The sequence below is a fragment of the Prunus persica genome, chromosome G7 (genome assembly GCF_000346465.2).
Source record: "Prunus persica cultivar Lovell chromosome G7, Prunus_persica_NCBIv2, whole genome shotgun sequence".
NCBI classification, from domain to species: Eukaryota; Viridiplantae; Streptophyta; class Magnoliopsida; order Rosales; family Rosaceae; genus Prunus; species Prunus persica.
This window is the reverse complement of record NC_034015.1, coordinates 17,269,770-17,285,272: the sequence shown is the minus strand read 5'-3', so window position 1 is coordinate 17,285,272 and position 15,503 is coordinate 17,269,770. Positions and strand designations below refer to the sequence as shown.

Genomic DNA, 15,503 nt, shown 5'->3' with positions numbered 1-15,503 from the left:
TTGTTCACCTAACATTTATATCGTGTTAAATTCTAATAACCAACATAAAATACAAACTTTTTAAATAGGAAAACTTGAAACACTAGCTAATTATACAAAAACACCCTTTACAATATAACCTAATTGCTAATTTTTCTCACAAGAACATCCCCTTCTAGTCAAGGTAAGAGAGAATGAGTGCAACATACAAATCAGTTCCCAAAAGGATAATATCATAGAAAGAAAGAGTTAAGAACCTAACTTCCACAAACATTGGAAGGAGAAAAACTTTCATGAGACGGTTTCATATTCTGGGTCTATGTCTCATATCACCTAGGGTCTAGACACAGAATTGTTATAGAACCGCCTCATGAAAGTTTTTCTCGGATTGCGGTAATCGGCAAGGCTTGGAAATGATTGGGCTACAAGAATCACAGTACGTTCACCAAAAACTCCCATCTTTCTCAAAGCCTTTTAGGCCCTACTGGGCCAGACCAAAACTGCGGGCGCAACGTAACGATAATCGTCCTTCCGTATACCCCAAGGTTTTCGTCAAAATAGTTCGTTAATCCGTTCCACGACCGCACTGGAAGGTCCGAAGCCCAAGAAAGATAAGGAGTTTCTCCTCCACACGCGCTCACAAATCATTTTAAATCCCACGCTCCACCAACACCTCCCAATAGTTCACTTATCGTGCTCTCCAAGCCAGGTGCTCCACACGCGCTCTAATTACGCTGCACCATAATCACCTTCAATAATAAAATAATAACGAAAAATAAAATTATAATAATAACAATAAAACGCTCAAGCTTCTCTCCCGCTAATCCAATCCAGTATATCCATACACCAATCGTTGCCTTCAATTCAATCGTTTGGTTCGTTGCCGTCTTCGCTTTTGATTTTCCTTCGATTCCGCAAAGCCTGCGATTTCGTCGGCCGATTCTCTCATGGCGGAACCAGTAGTGGACGCGCAGTACCTCAAGGAAGTCGAGAAGGCTCGTCGGGACCTTCGCGCTCTCATCTCCGTCAGGAACTGCGCTCCTATCATGGTTCGATTGGCGTAAGTGCTCTCTTTTCACTTTCGTCTTTACTGTTTCCACGTTCCGTTTGGCTTCCGAGAAAAACTAGGAGAAGGAAGGGGAAATGAAATTTATATCTAGTGTCTAGTTTTATTTTTGAGTAAGGATGAGTTTACTGTTTAGGTTTTTAGTTTCTTTTTTTCTTTCTTGCATTTTCCGTTTGACCAAACAGCTCATTAGTCTGTTACTGTTCGATCAACAAAGTCAATGAATAAAAGAAGAAGAAAGTTTTAATTTATTCTTTCTTTTTTAAATTTTAAATTCTTACTAATCAGAAGTCACTTTCAATCAATTGAGGCAGGTGGCATGATGCTGGGACATACAATGCTGAAACGAAAACCGGTGGCGCTAATGGCTCCATCAGGAATGAGCATGAGCTAAACCATGGCGCAAATAGTGGTTTGAAAATTGCTGTTAATTTTTGTGGTGAGAATTTTTGGGAACTTTTATCTGTACTGAAGTTCTTAAGCAATTCATTGATAGTTTATACTGATAATTTTCATATTAAAAAAGCAAAAAATTTGTACTGATTTTGATGAGGTCAACTCATATGCAGAGCTTATCTATTGGGTTCTATTGTTTTTGCAGTATCCTAGAGTTAATTCCAATTCTGAGTTGTTGTACTCTTTGAAATGACTGAAATTGGAAACCATTCGGTCTCCCAAGAAATTTAATTGTAGATGCCAAACAGTTGAATTTTCCCCTAATTCTTTTTGTTGTTCTGTTTTGATAACAGAGGAAGTGAAAGCCAAGTATCAGAAGATCACATATGCCGACCTCTACCAGGTGGCTGTAGTTTTATAATCTCTCATTGTTTTGTTGTGAACCTTTGGCTTTATGTTGTACTTGTTGTTTGGTCCTTGATATATGCTATTTCATAAGGAAAATGTTTGTGTAACATAATACACTGCAAAGCTCAATGGACTCTGGTAGATTTCAAGGGCCATTGTTTTATGAATTATGGTTCCGATGTGTGATTTTTTGGGGAGGATCTCATCTTTATGGAAACTTTCTATCTCATCTACCAATGTAGGTCTAGTTTTTATTTATTTATTTTGTTTTATGAATGGAGCAAGTTTTATTTTGATCAGATAAAAAACGTCACACACATTCAATAGTTAGGGGCTTTTATTTTTTTCTGTAAATATTGGATGAGCTAGTTACCTAGCTCCATGTGAGAACCAGATTTGAGTAACTCGTAATTTTACTGTCTTATGATCTTAGCTTGCTGGGGTTGTTGCTGTGGAGGTCACTGGTGGCCCTACTATTGAGTTTGTTCCTGGTAGAAAGGTATGTTCCTTCATGGCAGTTGTTAATAACATATTTATCAAGTATGTTCCTTGCAGTTGTTCAACTTTCTTTCTATCTCTGAATCCAGGATTCACTGGAGTCTCCGGAAGAAGGACGGCTTCCAGATGCCAAACAAGGTATGCATGCCTATAAAGTTTCAGCTGCTTTAATACAGAAACTTAGGTTCTGTCTCTTCTTCTTGGGTTATTTTTTATTAGTGTGCTAAAGGAAGATGAACAAATCATTATTCTGATTTCCTTCAATGTTGTAATGGTTTGTTTTTTCGATTTTGCTGCAGGTGCATCACATTTGAAGGACATCTTTTATCGCATGGGTCTGTCTGATAAAGACATTGTGGCATTGTCAGGAGCCCACACATTGGTAGCTTTTTAATGGACTCAACAATGTGCAAAATACTTTTCAGTTATATAAAATATACATATATTGAATACTTCTTTGTTTCTGTAGGGTAGAGCACATCCAGAAAGGTCAGGCTTTGATGGCCCTTGGACGAATGAGCCTTTGAAGTTCGACAATTCATACTTTGTGTAAGAAATCAATATTATACTTAACACAATTGATTTTTAAAACTTTCAATTGGTAGGACCAAATGCAGCACACATTGACAATTGTTTTATGTTGTAATTAAATTTTTATCAGTGAGCTACTGAAGGGGGAATCAGAGGGGCTGTTGAAACTTCGCACAGACAAGGCTTTATTGGACGATCCTGAGTTCCGCCGCTATGTTGAGCTTTATGCAAAGGTAACTAATTTGATTTATCTTCGGTAAATCAGTAAATAAATTGCAAGGAAATTAAGAGCTTGGGTGAAATCAAGGCTTTACCTTTTGGCTCTATTACCTTGCAGGATGAGGATGCATTCTTCAAAGACTACGCAGTGTCACACAAGAAACTATCAGAGCTAGGCTTTGCTCCATCGTCTAGTGTCAAGGAAGCTGTAAAGACAAGTACTTTGGTGGCACAAAGTGCTGTGGGAGTTGCCGTTGCTGCAGCTGTTGTGATCCTGAGTTACTTATACGAAGTTCGTAAAAAAGTCTAGTAAAAATGTAAATATTTTAAATAATATCATGAGAAGCCAGTGAAGCATATTCCGTCAGGGGAACATATGTTATTAGTACTTAATTGTCTTACTGTTCTGTAATAAGTTCTGAAATTCTAGAACTGAACTTATAAAGGACATGTTTCCAATAGATATGGCCCATATATTGCTTGCTTTTCGTAACTTCACCAAGAAATTTGAAAGCACAAGAAAGAAGGTGCAAGATGATGCTTCCCTGGCCTTCGAAACAGGGAACCAATGCTTTTCTTGTTCGCTTGCAAAACCCTCCTGCCAGTCATTCCTTTATTCCGATTCTTCTTTTAAACCTCCCCATAAAAACTGGATCAAAATCGTCTTCTTTGTAAAGTGTGACTAAAATAAGCCCTTCTCTCTCGAGTCATGGCCGCACCAGTAGTAAACAAAGAGTACCTCAATGAAATTGAGAAGGCTCGACGAGACCTGCGTGCTCTTATCTACAGCAAGAACTGCGCCCCTCTCATGCTTCGTTTAGCGTAAATGTTCATTCTTCATTTTTCCCTTAAACTTGGTCCTCCCATGACCTTACATTTGGTTGCTCAAGAAAACTGGTGAAAAGGAAATGCCCTTTTGAATGTGATGTCTTGTTGTCGCTATTTTCATCATTTTCTCAGCAACCAAACAGGATCATTAGCTGTTTTCGTGGGGGTACCCGATTGTTGCTGTTAACAATTTGGTCCCTTCTTAGGCCTTAAATATACCATTTTAAAAATCTAGTCTCTAACTTTTATCGAAATGGTAACTAATTAATGATGGTTCAGGTGATCTTAAATCAATCAGAAGTAAAGTATATAACCATTATTTTGATAGGTGGCATGATGCAGCAACATACGACGCTAAACCAAAGAATGGAGTAGCTGGAGGGCCTAATGGCTCAATCAGGAACGAGGAAGAGTTAAACCGTAGTGCAAATTTTGGACTGAATATTGCGGTTAATTTATGTGGTAAGCTTTTGCTTTTTTACTTATTCTCAATTCACTTTCTCTACGTGTTTCTGATTGTGCTTTGATTTTCAGAAGAAGTGAAGGCCAAACACCCCAAAATTACATATGCTGACCTCTACCAGGTTGTTATGCAATGCATAGTTTGACATGGATAATAGCTATTATTGATGAAACCCTCAATTTGGCTAACTTCAAAGGTTTGTCTTCCAGCTTGCTGGGGTTGTTGCAGTAGAGATCACTGGAGGTCCATCCATTAACTTTGTTCCGGGCAGAAAGGTATGCATATCGGTTTTGAAACACCTACTTAAAAGGTGTTCTTCTTTCTTTAAAAAATGTATACCTTTCTTTATCTCTCAATCAGGACTCAACTCAATCTCCAGCCGACGGGCGCGTTCCCGATGCAAAACTTGGTATGTCATCAATCATGTTCATCAAGTTTTTCATTTGCAAATTCAGCTTGTAGCACAAGAAATATGTTTGTTTGTTTCCTTTCGTTAATAGGTGCATCCCATTTGAGGGAAGTTTTCTATCGTATGGGCCTGTCTGACAAGGACATTGTGGTATTGTCTGGAGGCCATACACTGGTAACTTTCTCCATCCATATACTAAAAGTGGGCAATGTTTTCGTTGTACGTAGAGTTCATCTCTTCTTTTCTTTTGGTTCTGTAGGGAAGGGCACATCAGAACAGATCTGGCTTTGATGGCCCCTGGACAAAGGAGCCTGAAAAGTTTGATAACTCATATTTTGTGTAAGACATTCATGAAAGCTGTCTACTTTTATATGCAATAATGAATGTTCCCTCTGGTTATAGATATAAATTCTGTGATCAGGGAACTGCTGAAAGGGGAATCAGAGGGACTGTTGAAACTTCCCACAGACAAGGTTTTAGTGGAGGATCCTGTGTTCCGTCGATATGTTGAGCTATATGCAAAGGTAAATAAAGTTTCCAAGCCAAAAATTAAACCAAAAACAAAATGAAGTTAGGAGAACGCAAGGATTTCCACGCAGTTAGTTGATACCGTTGATTGTTGTGGTTACGAAACTTATCTATTTTCTGCAATTCCTTGTAGTGTTCCATGCTTACGAGAAGAAAAAAGATTGGTATCACATCACAGGCTGTGGTAGTTGATAATTTTACCATATTCACATCTGGCAATTAACATGAGTGTTTTGTATATGAGCAGGATAATGAAGCATTCTTCAGAGATTATGCAGTATCACACAAGAAACTATCAGAACTTGGCTTTACCTCACCTTCTCTGGGTCCGAAACTAGTAGTTACTCTTAGCATTGCTGCTGCAATAGTTGCAGCGCTAGTGTACGACAAATGCCAAGGTTTCATCCAAGACATGAAGACCCTCAATTAGAGTGGAAACTACAGTTAACTGGGAACCTGAGACAACTCAATCACCAATATTTCCAAAATATCCCTCCTTTAAACCCTTATGTTTTCTTTTAAATTTTATTGTTGTCCAGATTTTATGTAAATTGTCATGAATAAATATGATGGTGTGACAGTTGATTTTAAACGAGCCAGAACAAAAATGATTTCACACTTCACAGTATTGAGAGTTGTAGAAAAAGAGCCTTTATTATTATTGTTCTGTTAAAGATTGGCCCTGTTTACAATTTGCAAGGCATACATAGAATAACTCTACCCGTACAACTTCAACTACATACTCTATTCTCTCCCAGAAGATAAGATAAAGAAAGGAGAACAAGTTCATCTCCAGCCTAAAAAAACTATGCAATTCTTCAAATTAAATGAGTTTAAAGGTAAATGATTAATATAGAAGACTAATTAGATTAAATTAGTTCAGGCCCTTGGACTCAAAGAGAGAGTAATATCTTGAAAAACCCTCAGCCTCTTTTCAATCTTCTTCGGAAAGATCCCGGAACTGTTGCTGGTACCAGTCACCTTCCCAGTTTCATTAGTTGGGTCAATAACCGCAGAGATGATAGCCTCTTCAAAGTCCTTGTTGTCGGGCAACAAATTTGTTAACTCGTCCCCTGTTTCTTCAGATGTAAGAGAGAGCCTTCTTCTGGTCTTGTTCTCTGGTACACCCAATTCCACAGTAGGCTTTGTGATCTCAGCCGCATCGGTCACTCTCATTGAGTTGGCAGCATTTCCAGACCTTGTTCTCTTAAGGGTCTCAGCAATTTGATTGCTAGTTGGGGCTGGCATGAACTTTGCGTAGTAAGGCTGTGCAGCAACATTTAGTGAGTTTCCAAAAGGAGGAGGAGGGGCTTGAGGAACTTGCTTTATACTTTTATGCTGAGGAAGCCCCATCTGGTTTGTGAATACGTTTATGTTTGAATTGATATTCTCATCAGGAAACTCATCTTGGTGAGTTTTGACAGAATCTGTTGTTACTGGCAAGCTGCTGTGGTGGTGGTCTCTGCAAGGCTGAGGCTGCCAAATCGATGAAGACCCAAGGAAGGCGTCGAAAAGCCTGCTCTGCTCAACCCGGTCCCCGCCCTTGTTCATCATCTCAGACTCAAGATCCTTGAGCATCTGCTGAGCCCTTTCGTAGGCTTTGAGATGGGAATCCGTTCCTCTTGGACCATCTGCAACTGCGGGTTTAACACGGCGAAGATTTTCTTTAGCCTCAGAAATTCTTCCTTGCTTCATTAGACAAATCCCAAGGTTGCACATCTTGTTATTATCTGGTGCAATTGTTAGAGCACGCCTATAAGCATCTTCAGCTTCAATGTAGTTGTTCTGCTGCATTAAAGCCCACCCCAAGTTCCCCTGAAAATACAAACACAGAATTAGTCTCACTGTTGTCACTAATTTTGAAGTGAAATAACAAATTTTTGGTTTTCGTTTGCATATCGAAATCTTACCAGTAATCTGGTGGCTTCTTGTTCCACAGAGACTTGAAATTTCTTCCCCTGAGATCTGGCAGTTTTGGTGCGCTTTCCATTGAAGGCCATCCCTTGCTGAATCAAGTACAACTTGTGCCTCAAAAGTGCTATTTGGTCATCCAATCTCCCACATCTCTACAGAAAAAAAAATTTCGTCCAAATTTTCAGTAACTGCTTGTAAGTCTCATATTATAATTAGAATTTACGAATATTTTGGGGGGTTTTCATACCTTGTAAAGATCTAAAAGAATGTTGTCAAGAGATTCTTGGGCTTGATCCGAACACCGGTGTCTCAGTGACTTGATGGCTTCAATGGCTTCTTCAGCCCGGTTCTGTTGCTTCATCACAATAGCCATGTCTTTCAAAGCACTGTCCACTCTGTCCCCAGAATTAATGGCAGCCCAAAATAGTGGGATCGCCTTTTCTGGATCCTTATCCACCAGCTATTGGAAAACAAAAAGCACCCATCAATTAGAACATGAACCAAAACAAGAAAAAATAACAATTTCCAGATTTCTGATCCAAATTTTAAAAAGAACCCAGAAGATTTACCTGAACATTCTTGGCTCTAACATAAGGAGTGTCGCCTACTGGGACTTTGTGAGTCACATGAAACGACTCTGACCGGGTCCTCGAAACTCCAAGAGGCTTGGCTGGTGAGGAAGGGGCAGACTTGGTGGGTCTGAAACCAGGCGGAGCATTCCACATATCTTGCAACATCTTTGAATTTGAATGATATATATAATCTTATAGCAGAAGTGAGATCTAAAGATGAAGAAGATATACGGAAGGCTTTTTAGATGAAGAAGAGAAGTCTCAGAGGAGAGAAGAAGAATGGGGAAGGAGGGTGAGAGAGAGGGGCAGAGAGAATGAAAGAAACGGTGTGGTTTCGTGGGGGGTAATATGAGAAATTATAGAGATTTGAATTTTTTTGACCGTTGGGGTGTTACCGTTCGACAAACTAGCCGTTGCGGGTGTTTTTCTATATTGTGGCGGAAAATGGAGTATGCGCGTATCTGCGCCGTTGTCCAAGTTTTGCTAATTATTATTAATTTCCATTTTCTATATTCGATGCTACATGCCATACATACAAGATTTACATAAAAAAATTTATTGACAATTTTGAACGAATATCCCCTTTTAATTACATATTCAAATTCAAGAACATAGGTGATTATTTTCAAATTAAATTCTACCCTAGGTTCAAAATGACCAAGGAGATATAAACGTCCAATTATATGGATGGAGAAATATTAAGTTAAAATTTCATTTCTTATACAAGGAAGTGTTATATGCTTCGACAATAGATATATTATGTTATAAAGATGTTAAGTTGTATTAATAATGCTCAAGCACTAACTCATTAGTAATTTAATAAGTTCAATTGAGTTATTAGTGTCGTATTATGTCGCTAACCGATTATCACTTAGTGCTTTTGTAGATCATTAATTGAGTATATTCTTATTTGATTATGCAGTGTAACAGTCCCGCTCACCTAAAAACCTAAACATGAAGTCTTGTGAGGGCCTCTTTAATACATGCCATTGGATTAATCCAATGACACATGTGATATAGTAATTTAAACGCTCACTCGTGCTCCTTACCTTACCCAAACTCTTTTAATTATTTATTTTAATTAGTCTAACCCAATAAATAAATAAAAATTAGGGTTACACGTTCAAACCCAGGCATGTTCTCCCTTCTTGGTGCATTTATGACATGTTAATGCCATACATCCATGATCCATCTTTGGACTTGAGGCCATCATATTTATTTGCAAAATATTTAAGAAATTTATTGAATTTAATAATCTGACTCACGAAGATATTTTCGTTGTCAATGGAATGAAAAGCCGCCAGGGAATCGCTTGTATGAATTTCTTCTTCTTTCCTAAACTTAGAACGACACAAGGAAGAGAGAGAGAGAAAGAGAGAGAGAGGGGATAATGAGAAGATAGTTGGGATGAATGAAGACAAATGAATGTGTATCCCTGGGTTAGATAGAAAGGGAATGAAGATGCTGAGAGGAAGAGCGAGAGAAGGGATGAGGGAAGAAGATGGCTGGGGTGGAAGACAAATTGAACGTTTATCCTGATTTTTATTTTATTTATTGGGTTAGAATAAACTACTAATTATATGCGTCATCGGATTAATCCAATGACCGGTATTTATGAGGAACCTCACAGGACTCATTTTTAGGTAATTTAGATGAACGAGACTATAATTTGGATTAACAAACTGTGCATAATGGGCCCACACAAAAAATCACACTAAGGTGATGGGCCATAATATTGGTCCGATAGATGGGTTGTCTGAGTTGCCCCAGACCTTTGCCCGACCAATTTTCACCAAACTAACGCATAAATTTGTGTCCAAAAATTCAAGTAATCATAGAGACAACAACATTAGCGAACAGAGAAAGAGAGAAGCAAGATCTACCCCAAGTTATGATCACAAGTATAGGTAAAATTCTGCTATATCACAAAGTAAAATGAGAACATTACATACATAAAGGGAATGGGAAACCAGGGTGAGGCGAGGGAGCCATACAAGACAGATAGCCTTGAATATCAAATAAATAACTGCCACTACTTCAAACTATAGCGCCCGATCCCGAAAACTGTCTGTTTTATCAAGTCTAGCTGTACCCGAGCTTGATGATTCGCCCATTGCATCAGGAGAAGCTGCTCTCTGGGCTGAATCTTTCTTCAGAGAAGTTGGTATACCTGAAATCTCCTGAAGAATGAAAGGAGTAATCACCAGAGGCAAATATAAGTTAACATGTCTATACATAAGGCAAGAATCCTACAGGCTACATCTATTCTCTCATCAGATAGAACAATATAAAACAATCAATTCCTGATTACCTTCATTAGATGCAACCTCAAGTCACAAGGTCGAACTTGATTTCCAATGCACGCCATCACAAATTTTGAATAGTTAAACAATACATCAGCAGCAGCTTGCTTTTTCTCATCAATCTATATATAAATAAAGCCAGAAAAAAACAAATTAAAGTCGTTTCGGCAATTAAGAAGCATCTCATCAAACTTGCAACACCAAGCACCAGCTGATCCAAAACATAAACGAAAGAAATTTAAGTACTAAATAAACCTCTATCCGCCTGAAGCACACAACACAAATGATTTAAGTCATATGAACTTGAGAAGGCACCAAGGGTTCAGTCACCTAATTTAGATCTCTATCCGCAAAACCAACGAGAAGTGAAACGTATCATAGAACAAAACACCTGTTCATGGAGCTCCAAAACACGATCATAAGCATAATCTGATGTTAACCTCAACAAATTTCTTCTGCCATTCACTTTATCTGTGCATAATGATAATGGTGTACCATCACTCCCCATTGGAGCAAGGGGCACAAGGTAACACTAGACTGACAAAGCAAGGAAAAACTATCACTTCCTATTTTCGTTTTGCCGTTTGCTTTCTACAATTGTCACCCAAAACAATTCAATCATGCATTAGTTTATTTTTTTGCTTTTTACAGAACATAACATATGCAAACGTGATTTATCGTCCAAAATCCACAGATCACTGGAACATGAATTTCTAAGATTTATGTGCCCAGAAAATTCCAATTGGGGACATCCCCAATTCTTAATCTTCCAATACGCAAATTCTACCACAGAGTTCATAAAATTGATTGACCCTCTAAACAAACACACCAAAACTTTCAATTTCTGAAATCCAGCTACAAGTTTTCACTACACAAAGGTCGCCATGATTCAAAATCTGACACCAACCACGCCTACAATCCATAAAATTTCCAATAGCCAACGTAAAACAAAAACTAAATAGATTAAGAACATGTAAACTTGCGAAAAATCGAAATTTTGATGAGGTGGTTGTGGTTGGATTTGGGTGTTGTTTCGAGGGTTAGCCAAAGAGAGAACAGATGAAGGTCGTGTTTTGGTTTTGGTTCTGGTTTAGAGACGGTGCAGATGTCGATGGTATCAGAATTGAAACGAAATTTAATTTATTCTAAATGATGGAATAAAAGAAAAGAATTGAAGTTCAAGTTTTGAAAACTGTACCTCGTAATCTTCTTTCATGGCGGAAACTCTGCGTCTATGTTTTTTTTTTCCAATATCGGGGAAGAGAAGAGAGGAGAAGTAGGAAGAACCGCCACCAAAAGGCATGAACAGAGTTAGATAAATAAAATACGATTGAAAGAGTTAGATAAATAAAATACGATTGAAATAAAAAAGTAACGAACGAAAGAGCAAATCGGCCTATTAGCTCAGCTGGTTAGAGCGTCGTGCTAATAACGCGAAGGTCGCAGGTTCGAGACCTGCATGGGCCAATTTGTGTTTTTGAGTAAATTTTCTTATTTGGCTTTTGTTATATTATATTGTTGAGTACTTGTAGGCCCTAAGTTCGCGGGTCAACTAAAACTAAACCTAGTAAATGTTTTCGGCCTGATCTGAGGTTGGAAACCATTAATAGAAAGACTTTCATCCAAGGGGATAATAATTTTTACTATTTCGACCAATAATGCAATGACATATAAGATAATTTTTTCACGTGTCATTATGTTATTAGTCAGAGAGAACAAAACATTGCTATCCCCATTATAATTAAGTTTGTAAGTTTGTTTTTCTGCATTTATAGCGGGTAAGTTGTAAATTTTGGTCTTATAAAGAGGGATCAAACGCAAAGGTGAAAATAGGATTTACCAACTTGGAGAATAAGGCACTATAAACAAGATCAAATCTGGATCCGGTCACTCTTTACAGAACCATTTCCTCCAAGTAAGTTTTAAGCCATTAATGGGAGGAAAGCTGCCAGATTTGGAGGACACCCAAATTAAGTTGGGTGTAGCAAATGGTAGAATAAACTGGACTGTTGAATCTTCATAAAATCACCAAATTAATCATCACAAATTAAAAGACAATGACGCTACCAGTCTCAATTAAAACTTAATTAAGCAAATCCCAATCCATTTGAAAATATTAGCAGTAATAACTAGCAGTTTTGAAGCTCATGAGAATACTAAGTGCTGATGACAGTGATCAGTTTAAGCCACAGCAAGTGCAAAGTACAACTCCAAAAGAACAGCAAGGCGGAGGACATCAACCAGAGCTAGTAAAATAAACTTGCAAAATGAAAATAGGATGATACAAGATCATGTTTCCCTAGGAGGGCCCTTCTTTGCCGCCTCAGCAGCCGCTTTCTCTGCTTCTATCTCAGCAACAATAGCATCAATTTCAGCTTCTTCAAGTTGCCGCAGACCATGATCCTTAGTCATCACAGCCACTTCTATGTTTTTTCCCCCACTTTCAACAACCTACAAATGAAATTTTACACAATTTGAAAGTTTGGCTTCTAAAGAACAATATGTAAATGTTCAGCATACAATAACACAAGAACAAATTAGATGCTAAGGCCTCAAGCAAAACATCTAAACTCACACGCACAAACAACATACCTCAAGCAAAGCACGGATTGCAAGCTTTATGGTTTCTTGCCCAGAAGTTTCTTTGAAGTTCTTCTCCAGAAATTCCCTTATCGAATTGGAGTTTCTTCCAGTTGCATTAGCTTTCCATGCTGAAAAAGTCCCAGAAGGATCTGTCTGGTATAGTGATGGTGAACCCGTGTATGGATCAAACCCAACAATCAAAGTTGAAAGACCAAATGGTCTCACACCACCACTTTGTGTGTACTTTTGCTGAAGACCAGCAATGTAACGCGTTATATACTCAACTGTTACTGGATCCTCAACAGTAAGCCTGTGGCTTTGACATTCAATCCTAGCCTTGTTTATCAAAACACGAGCATCTGCTTTGAGCCCAGCACAGGCTAGAGCAATGTGATTATCCAGGTTCACGATCTTCCTCACTGATCTGCACAGCAGAAGCAACAAAATGGTTAGAAGACAGTCAAAAGCAGGACCTCTCTTTCTGTTCCCTGAGAAGCACTAGATTCTATTATGAAATATAAGGAGAAGAAAAACTTATAAAGTTAAAAGGCTATTGATTTAGGACTTGAATTGCTTCCTAATTCCTAAATGAGTAACTGATATGTGGTTGGGAGTCCTGTCAAATATAAAAGCTTGGAATACTTGAAAAGTGTTATTATACGCTCGTCTCAAGGCCAATGTAACAAAAATATAAGGCCTATCATAATTCATATCTTAGAGGACGCAGAGTGCACAATAATAATACAGTCTTCTGAAAAATTCTTCCCCATTTTCATTATAGTTTTCATTTGATTAGGACTTCAAAGTCTGATTACCAAAATTCTGAATAAAAGGGCGATACAAGACATCAGAAACGAATAAATAAGCTATCTTTTTTTTTACACTGGGATTTCCTAAGTAAAATTAACATAATGTTTGTTTAAAATAGCAAGGACCCAATTAACATCTTACATTTCCTTAGTTCAATTTCTTTACAAATGCAGATGCATCAATCAACCGATTGAAGAAATCGAAAGCAAAATTAGAAATCGATGTCATATAAAAACCCTAACCCTAAACCCAACCTCATTTTCAATCTGTTAGATCAAAGCACAGAAAATCATTGTTTGAGAGAGAGAGAGAGAGAGAGAGAGAGAGAGAGAGAGATGGACCTGGAGTCCTGGAGCTTGGCAGTGGACTTCTTTTCGACTCCGAGAACGATGGTGTCGGTGCCACGTACGCCGACGGCGGCGTTACCCTTGCGCACAGCTTCGAGCGCGTATTCGACTTGGAAGAGATGGCCATCAGGAGAAAACACCGTTATGGCTCTGTCGTACCTCGCCATCGTTCCACTGTCTTCTTCCTTTTCCTCTTCGGATTCTTCTGATCTAGTAGTATTTGTGCGAGCAGGTCTTTTTGCTTTTACAACTTTGCAGTGACAAATTATATTTTGCAATTCTCAACTTAGGCAACAAGTCACTTGTTAATTTTCTTTTCGCAATATGGGCAAAATGGTCATATAAGATTTTTGCTCTTGCTTATTTGGCTTATATTGTATTTACTAGGAGGGGTCCTTTTTAGTTTTTAATTTTGTATTAAAGGGGATAGACCCTTTCAAACACAATGTATTTAAACAGCATAGCCGGGCGGCTATACTACGCATTTTTTTTAATTAAAAAGCGTATAGCCGCCCGGATATACTATTTTTTTGAATTTTAAAAAACGTATAGCCGTGCGGCTATACTGGTTTTTTGCATTCGAAAAACAGTATGGCTTTACCACTTTCCCACGTGGGCTTAGGCCTCTTTGCCACGTGGGCTCAGGCCATGGGACGGCCTTTATATTTATATATATATATATATAATTGTATAGCCGGACAGCTATACTTTCTTTTTGAATTTTAAAAAACAGTATAGCCGTGCGGCTATACTCCTTTTTTGCATTTAGAAAACAGTATGGCTTTACCTCTTTCCCAAGTGGGCTTAGGCCTCTTTGCCACCTGGGCTTAGGCCATGGGACGGCCTTTATATATATATATATATATAATTGTATAGCCGCACGGCTATATTGGTTTTTGAATTTTAAAAAACAGGCTATACTCCTTTTTTGCATTTAGAAAACAGTATGGCTTTACCTCTTTCCCACGTGGGCAAAGGCCTCTTCGCCACGTGGGCTTAGGCCATGGGCCGGCCTTTATATTTAAATGTATATATATATATATATAATTGTATAGCCGCACGGCTATACCCTTTTTTGAACGTTAAAAAACAATATAGCCGTGCGGCTATACTCCTTTTTTGCATTTAGAAAACAGTATGGCTTAGGCCTCTTTCCCACGTGGGCTTAGGCCTCTTCGCCACGTGGGCTTAGGCCATGGGCCGGATTTTATATTTATATATATATATAATTGTATAGCCGCACGGCCATACTGTCTTTTTGAATTTTAAAAAACAGTATAGCCGTGCGGCTATACGCCTTTTTTGCATTTAGAAAACAGAGAAAACAGTATGGCTTTACCTCTTTCCCACGTGGGCTTAGGCTTCTTTGCCACGTGGGCTTAGGCCATGGGCCGGCCTTTATATTTATTTATATATATATATATAATTGTATAGCCGTAAGGGTATACGTTTTTTTTGAATTTTAAAAAACAGTATAGCCGAGCGGCTGTACTCTTTTTTTGCATTTAGAAAACAGTATAGCTTTACCTCTTTCCCACGTGGGCTTAGGCTTCTTTGCCACGTGGGCTTAGGCCATGGGCCGGCCTTTATATTGAAATATATATATATATATATAATTGTATCGCCGCACGGCTATACTTTTTTTTTTG

General features: G+C 38.3%; 5 protein-coding genes and 1 non-coding gene across 6 annotated transcripts; 3 read left to right on the top strand and 3 right to left on the bottom strand.

The window, feature by feature from the left end:
• On the top strand, positions 776 to 3,582 carry LOC18769065 (L-ascorbate peroxidase 3, peroxisomal). The gene is made up of 9 exons (XM_007202343.2): positions 776 to 1,039; positions 1,360 to 1,484; positions 1,795 to 1,844; positions 2,283 to 2,348; positions 2,437 to 2,485; positions 2,647 to 2,729; positions 2,817 to 2,896; positions 3,009 to 3,111; positions 3,216 to 3,582. Exons 1-9 carry the CDS (start codon positions 927 to 929, stop codon positions 3,405 to 3,407), a joined length of 861 nt encoding a protein of 286 aa, XP_007202405.1. The 5' UTR covers positions 776 to 926; the 3' UTR covers positions 3,408 to 3,582.
• On the top strand, positions 3,784 to 5,928 carry LOC109950245 (L-ascorbate peroxidase 3, peroxisomal-like). The gene is made up of 9 exons (XM_020568606.1): positions 3,784 to 3,919; positions 4,254 to 4,387; positions 4,460 to 4,509; positions 4,598 to 4,663; positions 4,749 to 4,797; positions 4,889 to 4,971; positions 5,057 to 5,136; positions 5,219 to 5,321; positions 5,573 to 5,928. The coding sequence occupies exons 1-9, from the start codon at positions 3,807 to 3,809 to the stop codon at positions 5,753 to 5,755; spliced, it is 861 nt and encodes a 286-aa protein (XP_020424195.1). The 5' UTR covers positions 3,784 to 3,806; the 3' UTR covers positions 5,756 to 5,928.
• Positions 5,964 to 8,319, bottom strand: LOC18769805 (protein POLLENLESS 3-LIKE 2). The gene is made up of 4 exons (XM_007201915.2): positions 7,809 to 8,319; positions 7,487 to 7,699; positions 7,236 to 7,391; positions 5,964 to 7,140 (listed from the first exon to the last, which is right to left on the bottom strand). Exons 1-4 carry the CDS (start codon positions 7,974 to 7,976, stop codon positions 6,205 to 6,207), a joined length of 1,473 nt encoding a protein of 490 aa, XP_007201977.1. The 5' UTR covers positions 7,977 to 8,319; the 3' UTR covers positions 5,964 to 6,204.
• On the bottom strand, positions 9,621 to 11,434 carry LOC18769544. Its single transcript, XM_007202708.2, has 3 exons — positions 11,313 to 11,434; positions 10,123 to 10,236; positions 9,621 to 9,991 (listed from the first exon to the last, which is right to left on the bottom strand). Exons 1-3 carry the CDS (start codon positions 11,415 to 11,417, stop codon positions 9,854 to 9,856), a joined length of 357 nt encoding a protein of 118 aa, XP_007202770.1. The 5' UTR covers positions 11,418 to 11,434; the 3' UTR covers positions 9,621 to 9,853.
• TRNAI-AAU lies at positions 11,508 to 11,581 on the top strand. The gene has a single exon. It is a non-coding gene; the product is annotated as a tRNA-Ile (tRNA).
• On the bottom strand, positions 12,162 to 14,148 carry LOC18769042 (proteasome subunit alpha type-7). Its single transcript, XM_007202418.2, has 3 exons — positions 13,849 to 14,148; positions 12,707 to 13,121; positions 12,162 to 12,565 (listed from the first exon to the last, which is right to left on the bottom strand). The coding sequence occupies exons 1-3, from the start codon at positions 14,019 to 14,021 to the stop codon at positions 12,404 to 12,406; spliced, it is 750 nt and encodes a 249-aa protein (XP_007202480.1). The 5' UTR covers positions 14,022 to 14,148; the 3' UTR covers positions 12,162 to 12,403.